This window comes from Austrofundulus limnaeus, unplaced genomic scaffold (assembly GCF_001266775.1).
Source record: "Austrofundulus limnaeus strain Quisiro unplaced genomic scaffold, Austrofundulus_limnaeus-1.0 Scaffold1918, whole genome shotgun sequence".
NCBI lineage: Eukaryota > Metazoa > Chordata > Actinopteri > Cyprinodontiformes > Rivulidae > Austrofundulus > Austrofundulus limnaeus.
In genome coordinates, this window is record NW_013954320.1 from 1 (window position 1) to 9,506 (window position 9,506).

Below are 9,506 nucleotides of genomic sequence, written 5' to 3' on the forward strand. Positions count from 1 at the left end.
TCATCATCATCATCATCATCATCATCATCATCATCATCATCATCATCATCATCATCATCATCATCATCATCATCATCATCAATATTATGACCTTTTTCTCGTAATATTATGACTTTAATCTCGTATTATTACGACTTTAATCTCGTAATATTACGACTTTTTTTCACAATGTTATGAGTTTATTTTTATACGACTTTAATGTCGTAATATCATGACTTTATTATCGTAACTTAAAAAAAGTTTCGTTGTGTGGCCCTAATACTCCGTGGTAGGAGGGAGATCAGCCTGGAAAAGTCTAAAAATGAAGGTTGTCAGGAACATGCTGGGACGTACAGTGACCTCTGCTGTACAGATAAACTTGAATGSCTCGTTCATGTCTTTTCTCTGACGTGTTCGCTCGTTTTACGACGGTGTGCTTACACAATGGCAATTTCCGTCAGTTTGACTTGCAGTCAGCGACCGCGTTGAACTTTCTCCCTTTTTTTGTTTCCAGTACAGGTTAAAACGGCTTTTTCCGCTTCACTTTGAAACCTTACTTGACACCGATGCTGATTACCAGACATAAAGAGAGAGTACTTGATGAGATAGGCACGGGTTGTACTTGTTTTATTTGAACTAAAGTCCGAAACTAGCGCGAGGCCCAGCGGAGAGGGAGATCCAGGATCCGAAAAGTTTGTTGTTGTCACGTGACGTAAGAGACGAATGTGGCGATAAAAGTTTGTTTAGACTGTAAAACTAGTTGGCGTGCTACATTTTTTCCAGAACATTTTGAACACTGTTTCACTACAATGCCTCAACACAAATATCGAAAGATCGCTGTTATAGGTTACCGGTCCGTAGGTGAGTACGTACGAGTAAGTTAGCTAGCTAGCAGGCTAACATGCTAACATCCTGGCTTTGTTTTCTTTTTGAGAGCATCAATCACGCAATAGAAAACACTGTCCTGTCTTTGTTTTGTTGCGCTTTTTATGTTGCATGAATGTTTGTTTACCACTTTTAAAACTAATTTTGTTGTATGCTTATAGCTACATGTTCCTTAATGTACTAAATAAGAAATAAAAGTTAGCATAGTCGGTGATATCTTATCTCGTTGTGTCATGAAGCTAGTCTGGCCATAGTCTGGATATTATAGAAATTCCCGATATCAGGCATTGAACACTCTTGACCTGCTACATTTGTTTATGTTCTACACTACCCTCATGTGCCCGCTAGCTTGTTGCACCACATTGTGTTGCTCAGCTTGGAAAGTATTGTCTCAAAATAACACACTATAGACACGTCACTATATATATATATTCTGGCTGGAAAAGTGTATTAAACTGTATTTTGTCCGTTTATCCATACGGAAAAAAATCTTACTTAAATATAAACCCTTTACATAGCTCATATACTAAACAAATTTATAGGTTCAAAGTAAGGCATCTGCTAAAAAGAATATAAACAATTCAAAAATACTTTATTGATCCCAGAGGGAAATTAGGTAAAAACGTTAAACATTATTAAACGTTACCTTTTCTGGATTCAGACAGTCCTGTAATCTGAACAGAAAAACAAATAATTTTGTCTGAACAGAAAAACAATTGGCTGCTGAAATGCCAATTAAACTCATACTTAAAATACATAAATTATGTACAAGGCAAGCATAATCACATAGTTGTATTGCTTTGTTTATGCAGCAGTTTTTACTTTTTTGTAGCATTTTCAATACTTGGGTTTTAATGGGTTGCAGTGATGCCTGCAAAGACAGAATTGGTAGCCAACATTTACCACCTGTTCATTAATATTTTTCAAATGCTGCTTGTTCGGAGTTCAACATGTTAGGAAGACTGGTAGGAGAATAAGTAGCAAAAATAGAATAATAATAAAAAAAAACCTTAAGTGCCTGGTGCTCCAAGTTATTTACCTATTTATACACACAGACTTGCACACAATAGGCAGTAGAACTGAAGTGCAAGCTGCTTGTCGTCTATCAGGAGTATCCCAGGGTTTAGTGTCTGATCCAACCACATTTAAGTGTGTGGACTTGAGGATCAAATTAACACTGTTAGTAAAGTAACCACTTTTATCTGTGTTTCCATAGGAAAGTCATCTCTTACAATACAGTTTGTAGAAGGACAATTTGTTGACTCCTACGACCCCACCATTGAAAACAGTAGGTATCATTTTATTGCTCAGTTGTAGCATATTGCTTAAAAATAATCAAGTGGTTCAATGTGACGGTTTTAACACTTGCTCATTTGTTTATCTTTCCAGCCTTTAACAAAATGGTTAATGTGAATGGTCAAGACTTCAATCTTCAGCTAGTTGATACAGCTGGACAAGTAAGTTACTGTTTTTTTTTTTTTTTTTTACCAAAAACAATCATTAGTCTTTAGATCTTAACATTTTTGAACAGTAAACATAGTTGATTGTTTAAGCCAACTTTTATCAGAAGTCTTATTAGTAGTGACTGATTTATATAAACACCAGTTGTGTTTTTTATGTAACATTTTTGATTTAATTATTATTATTATTATTATGATTATTATTATTATTGTCAAGTTATGTAGTCCGGTTGTGTTCACCGGCTTAGAAAGAGTTTAAAATTTGTGCACATTTTCTAATTCCAATTCAAGTTATTTACAAATAAAAATTTAAGACATCTTTTTAGTGAAATTATTTATCTGAAGGTAACCAAAGAGTCACCTGTGTGGCTGCGTTTGTGCACCATAAGAACATTAGGACCGATGCAGATCATTCCACAGATGTCACACTTGAGCTTTCCATTTGGTAGTCTGGTGGCTCCAGCTGGCATGACTTCAGGATTAGTGAGCTCCCTGTAGCCTCCTCCAGACTCTGATTCCTGCCCTGGACCTCCTTCCTCTGCCCGCTCCGTCTTTTCATCCTCTTGACCACGACCTAAGTCTTCATCGCTGTACAGCTCCACTTTAATACAGTTGGCTACAGAGGCACACATGGAGAAAGCCTGCCATTAGTTATGAGGGTAGTCTAGATGTAAATCCCACTTAATGTATCAAGTTCAATACTTTTATGTGAAACAGTTCACTGCAAGATTAACAGACAGGTCCATGGAAGTATCCTAAAACAGAAAAGGTGGCTTTTAATTTCACACTCACCACTGAGGGAACGACTTGGAGAGTTCTCCTTGCTGTTTGGGGTGCTCACTGTTGCGCCTCCAAAGGCCCCAGAAAACTCTCTTTCCAATGAGGAGTCTCCACTGCCTGAAACCACAAAGATGAGGAACATTGGAACAATACTCTTAACTTCAAAAACCAAATGTATCGGCCATTAAAAACAAAATTTACCTGATATGTAGGATCGGCCATTACAGTCATCTACATCCATACTAGTTCAAGGATTCTGAAACTACATTTAATTCAGGGGGTGAGTTATTTCTCACGCACTTATTAGTGCAATGGAACTCAAAACTTAATTTATCTAATGAGAACATAGGTGCAGGCAGAGCTGCAACAGGGAAGAAACATTTTAATACATTTCTGGAAACTTTCCATAAGAAGTTAAAATAAGGAAATTTGGAAATATTTCAAATAGGAAACTTCCCATGGGAATTATGGGAATTAATTGGACATTCAGGATTAATTTTTTTATAATATCCAAACAAAAATATGAACATTTTGTTTGGTCACTAGCGTATAATGTCAGAAACAATTAATATGTTTGACTTAATTTAAGTAACCAATTTAATGCCCTAATTTGCGAATTAAAACATGACTATGTCACAACAACACAACTTTCAGAAAACAATACATTTTCAACATTTCTGAAGTTATTTTTTGTTACTGATGTAATTGTTTTTTTAATTCATGTAGACCACTTTTCTATTTTTATCTTTGGATTCACATGAAAACAAAACAAAAACCTATCACAAAAATAAAATCAATAAAATAGACAAAAATTACAGAAATGTCTAATTTCATTCACACTACTCTGAACCATGCTATTTACATGTCATTTGACCATTATTTTTGCAATTTTATTTACATAAAAACAAAATTTCAGTAAACTGCACTTAACAAAACTACAAAACTCACTAAAGGTTTTGCATGATACTATTTCCATCTTTTTCAAATCCAACCAGTTTATTTATTAATTTTTTTAGGGTGGAGTACCTCTCGTAAGAGATAAACTACTGAAATAAATTTTTAATTGAGAGGGGGAATTAAGGGGGGAAAATCCCTAAATGTAATTAAAATCCCCTTCCATGGAAAGTTTCTAACTCTGAAAATTTAGGATTTTGCAAGTTTAGAAACTGGTATGTTTTCAAATGCTAGAAAGACTGAATCAGGCACTTTGAACACTACAACTGATACTTATAACCACAAACAGACAATCAAACATAAATAAACTTTCTTAAGTTTAGTATATAACCAACATATTCGGGTGGTTTTAGAGCCTATACATTTTGGACATCGATATTAACTACAGCATTAGCTTCTAATGCTAACCATGCCCATATGTAAACCTTATATGGGTTAAATATGACCAGAAAACAGAACATTAGCTAAGTTATGTTCGATTCTGACATACCATTCAAAGACATCACTAAACACAACACACTTCAAATAAGCTTTAAACTCATAGTTTAGTTTAGATTATCTAAAATTTCTGTGCTTCTGTGGTCATTTAATCTGAAGTCCATATTGTTGACAGCGTTTATGTAACGGCGACAGTGAGGTACCTGAAGTTAACGGCCTCGGTGGCTAGCGTTAGCTCACTGGATGTCGTGGAAATTACCAAGTTAGCTAAACTCAACTCCACAACCACACAGTCTGACATCATAGACAGCTTGTTAAACATCGACGAGCGAGGTTAAAACGGAGAAATATAAACAAACGCAACAAGAGACAACATTGTCGACTGACACCGACTGACTGACTATCGCGAAATTAGAAACTGAAGTCTGTTCGACGTCATGTTAAAGGCTAACACAGAAGCTAACAACAAACAACTAGCCTAGTGTTTCAGTAGCGGTTGCTATGGCAGCCACCGCCACCCTTAACTCAGCGGCTAATTTAACTACTACTTAGCTTACTAAAACAAGAAAAAGGCTGTCATTTAGAGCTCTATATGAAACTACCGGATTCATCGATGTCCGAAACAATACCTGCCGCTGCCAAAGCCGTTTCATTGAGGTAATTCAGAATTTTCATCTGCCTATTTGTGACAGCGACTTCCCCGGAAGTATTTCCCTCCAGCTTCCGGTGTTGCACTGAACTGAGCNATTATTATTATTATTATTATTATTATTGGTCTTCCCTGTCTGTAGGATGAGTACTCAATTTTCCCACAATCCCACTCAATGGACATCCATGGCTATGTCCTTGTCTATTCAGTGACTTCTATGAAAAGGTCAGTTTATGGAGGTTTTATTAATTTCTTCATTATTTATTAACCTTAATTTAACCAACCAAAACCCATTAAGATCACAACTCTCTTTTGCTAAGGAGGCCGGGGCCTAAAGGCAAACTAACATGCATGTGTTTAGACTTATTTATTTATTAATTTATTTATTTATATGTCTAATAAAACTTACATTGTATATAGTACACTCAATTTTAGTTAGAGGGTCTGCAACTTGAGGAATAGTGGTAGTTTGCCTCTAGCACATGCTGAAGTGTCCTTGGGTGCTATCAGCCTCCAGGCTGCCCTGAACAGTGTGTGGGTGGTTGGGTGAGTGAGACCTTTTGTGTAAAAGCACTTTGAGTTGTCAATAAGGCTGTAAAAGCACTATACTTAATGCAGTCACTTTGCCAATCAGTTAGTAAATGCTTTATGTCTTTTTAAACTCGTGTATTTTATGTTTACATATATTCTGTCTTTGCCTTTGAGTGAGAGCAACATTCATTTTAAAACCCACAGAAGTGCAGCATGGTCAAGGCTGTGGTTTTTCAACCATATTTGTTCATATTGTAGTGTAGTGTGCTTAAGGTACAGCTCAGCCTTTTATGTATTCAGATGTGGAAGTGTTGGACGGATAGTTTATAGTTGTAAATTTGGTGACACTTCTCCAAAACTAACTGACATCTGTCTTTGTCCAGTTTTGAAGTTGTGCAGGTTCTACATGACAAGCTGCTAGACATGGTTGGGAAGATTCAGTAAGTGTAGTTGGTTTATTACACTTTCTGAGATTACAGAATTAAACAGAATAAACTTTTTTTAAATGATATGTTCATTTTCCACTATGTTTTCTACTTAGGGTCCCAACTGTTCTTGTAGGAAACAAAAAAGATCTTCACATGGAAAGGTAAGTGTCGTCATAAAAATGTCTGTTTTCACTTCAGAGTAAGAGTTTTCTCAACACGACGAGAACCACCTGTCGCTCTGGGACTCTGGTCCAAATAATTTAATTGCCTTACATGTAGTTCAGATTATAAAGGGGTTCAATATATAAAAACAACACTTTAACCCATTAATACAAAAAAAATCCCTATTAAACATGATGATGAAACATAAAATGATTCTCAGAAATACAAGTTTCTAATCTTAAGGCCCTGTCACATTATGACGTTTTAGACAACTTATGCTGATCTATGCAAGTTTTGTCCTACACGCTGGTGTAAGTTGCATAAGTTGGGTGTTATCAGCATGTTGGCCAGACAATCATCAATCATTGAGGGACACACCCACACATTCTGATAGAAGTTCCATGTCCGATTCATAATTACCCAGTTTGTTTCTGACATGTACACATAGGAGTAGCTTTCACCTAGCCTATATGAGCATGTATATATGTACATAATAAAAACGTACTTGTAACAGACCTGAACCATGWAAAAATGATCAAMAGTTCCGCTTACAGTGAAATTTGTGAGCATGTTCAAAATTATGCACTGGTATCTCCATATGACAGCATATGSCCTGGTATATTAACGTGTTCGTAAGTTATTCTAAAATTACACCTAACTTCCATCAGCGTGTTTTATTTATTTATTTTCATATATTTATGCTGAGCGCCATTCTGTCATCTGCCGCTGTCGCATTTTGCTCCACCATGCTATGCAGAAGTTCTGCATAAGTTTCACTAACATTGCACGTATGTGCTACTAAAGTCCAAACCTGTTATAATAAGCTTGTTGGTGTTATGGTTAAGATAGGGACAGTTTACTCATAGGTTTTATATCTGTTCAAGTCGTTAGCAACACGGTATGATCGCGTCTAAAAGAGGCTGCTATTGGATGTTTTTTTCTCTCTCCTGGATGTGCCAGTGTGTTGGACAAAATTTGCAGATGYTGCATAAATTGTCTAAAACATTGTAGTTTGACAAGGTCTTAAAAAGTAAAACTCCAGTGCATCTGACCAACAGTGAAACTTGACCTTTATCAAGCTCTTGGTCTTTTAATAATGCGATTACATAATCATTATGAAGAATTACATAATTCTAGCATTTTTACCACCACACTTTGACAATTCCTCTTGAGTGACATGTTGATAATCAGAGTGGTGTTGGACACAAGATTGTCAAATTATATCTACAGTGAAAGCAGCTCCTTCTGCTGGGGACTACAGAAATTGCAACAAAAAATTAGCATTTCCTCTTTTTTTCTTTTTGAATTTCATAACTTTAGATAAAGTTTTGCTTAGACTCCTTCAAAAACATATAATAAATAAAAGCAACAAAAGAAAAACAAGAACAATACAGGTAGTTTCCATTTAAGATAACTTCAAACCAACTAACTAAAAAAGCTCAATTATGTCTCCAAACAAAAAAATTCAAATGAATTTACAACATGTATAGTTAGTGGTCAACACATGGACATGTATAGGTGGTAAAATTTACTGTGACAGAATGTAAGAGTCCTAAAAGACTTGGGTTTAAAAATAAATCTGCTTTGGCTGAGTCTGTGAAACTATTGCTTTAAACAACTGTGTGTATCATGAAAAAGCGTTTCTCTTTTATTTTAAGGGTTATCAAGCCAGAGGAGGGGAAAAAACTTGCTGATTCCTGGGGTGCTGCGTTCATGGAGTCTTCAGCCAAGGAGAACGAGGTAAAGATGTTAATCCTTTCCCATTTTTACTTTGCATGAAATGTAAACACAGAATCACCCCCTGACACATGGTGTYGTCTCCCCCCCAACACAGACTGCTGTGGAGGTTTTCAAGAGAATCATTTTGGAGATGGAGAAGGCTGATGGGAACGCGCCTCCAGAAGAGAAGAAGTGCGCAGTGATGTAAAAGTCGACTCAGTAAGCTATTTTACTGGAGAAAGGCGGCACAACTTCACCAGCTTACCAATTGTGACCTCACCGATGCCAAGATGCTGCAGTGGAACCTTTCTCCTCCATTGTGATATCAGATTGATTTAAAAAGGCGAAACAGCTGTCCAGACAATTGATACCAAATGCAACTACTTGTAACCACGGGAAAATGTTTCTAGAGCAGATTTTCTATCTCTCAGCCAAAAAACATCATAAGTGAAGAGTTTTCTTAAAAATAAATTAAAATATAATCTGAAAAAATTATTGTGCTTTTGATCTAAACTTTTTTTTCCCTAGAAAAAACACTTTCCAAAACTTTCTTTAAAAGTTTGAGACCTCATCAGCTTGCATCCTTTGGCTCCTGGACAAGCAGTTTGATACGGAGGCTGCTTCATTACTTTTTTTCCATATGTTTGTATTCTATTTCAGCAACTCTCTTAGACAACACAYATTGCTTTAAATGTGCTGTTCCTGATTTTTCTGGTTGGTGGATTTTCTTGAACACAAAAGAAGAAATCTCACTGTAGTAACAGTTCTCATTGTAACTCATCTTCAGGTACTGTTAACAACAAACCATAAAGCTGTGTCATCATGACCAGTCTAAACGTAGATCTGACAATTCCTGTTTCAGGATCATCTGCTTAGACAGACATCCTTTTGTTTCTGTAGTTTAATTTTTGCTATGAACTGTAATGTAAAGAAGTTCCCTGACACTTCTTAGTGTAGATTGGAATAGATCTTCATGCCCCCCCCCTTTTTTTTTACAATAGAATCTTAGAAATTGATAAATAATATTTGAACTGATACAAGTTTGTGCTCCCATCATTAAAGTTATAGGTAGAGTACAATGAAATTATAAACTGTTGAYTTTCAGTTTTTTAGACACATTTTAGCATTTCATAAGTGTTTGAGGGTCTGAAAGCCACAGGGTTAGCTAATTTTTAAGTTGATTGTTCATGCATGCCTTAGGGGACTGTAGCCTCTAACAAATTCTTACTGTCAAGACACTTGAATTATTATTTTTCTTGTTAAACCTGTAGCCTTACAAAAAATAAGAAACTAGATTTTTTTTATTTTGCCAGATGCCTCTTGTTTAGTGAGCATTTCTTTACCAAGTGATTTATGTAAACCATAAACTGATGTAAAAAAAACTGAGTAGAAGCTGGTGATGCTGTGTCTTGTGCCTTACAAACTCCATCCATTTCTTTTTCTTGATACAAGGTGCTTCTCTCTCTCTCTCTCTCTCTCTCTCTCTCTCTCTCTCTCTCTCTCTCTCTCTCTCTCTCTCTC

The 9,506-nt window shown here is 36.0% G+C and overlaps 2 protein-coding genes across 6 annotated transcripts; one reads left to right on the forward strand and one right to left on the reverse strand.

Moving 5' to 3' along the window:
* Positions 1 to 325: 325 nt before the first annotated feature.
* Positions 326 to 8,480, forward strand: rhebl1 (Ras homolog, mTORC1 binding like 1). Its single transcript, XM_014033963.1, has 8 exons — positions 326 to 840; positions 2,081 to 2,152; positions 2,254 to 2,321; positions 5,288 to 5,370; positions 6,060 to 6,116; positions 6,218 to 6,265; positions 7,925 to 8,006; positions 8,101 to 8,480. The coding sequence occupies exons 1-8, from the start codon at positions 789 to 791 to the stop codon at positions 8,191 to 8,193; spliced, it is 555 nt and encodes a 184-aa protein (XP_013889417.1). The 5' UTR covers positions 326 to 788; the 3' UTR covers positions 8,194 to 8,480.
* Positions 2,559 to 5,216, reverse strand: LOC106536651 (zinc finger protein Eos). 5 transcript variants are annotated; one of them, XM_014033967.1, is made up of 4 exons: positions 5,099 to 5,195; positions 3,306 to 3,366; positions 3,117 to 3,221; positions 2,559 to 2,940 (listed from the first exon to the last, which is right to left on the reverse strand). In XM_014033967.1, exons 2-4 carry the CDS (start codon positions 3,343 to 3,345, stop codon positions 2,660 to 2,662), a joined length of 426 nt encoding a protein of 141 aa, XP_013889421.1. In that variant the 5' UTR covers positions 3,346 to 3,366; positions 5,099 to 5,195; the 3' UTR covers positions 2,559 to 2,659. The 5 variants fall into 5 exon arrangements, with proteins under 5 accessions (XP_013889421.1, XP_013889420.1, XP_013889422.1 ...); XM_014033966.1 differs by lacking the exon at positions 5,099 to 5,195 and adding an exon at positions 4,700 to 5,057; XM_014033968.1 differs by lacking the exon at positions 5,099 to 5,195 and adding an exon at positions 4,549 to 4,569.
* Positions 8,481 to 9,506: the final 1,026 nt, after the last annotated feature.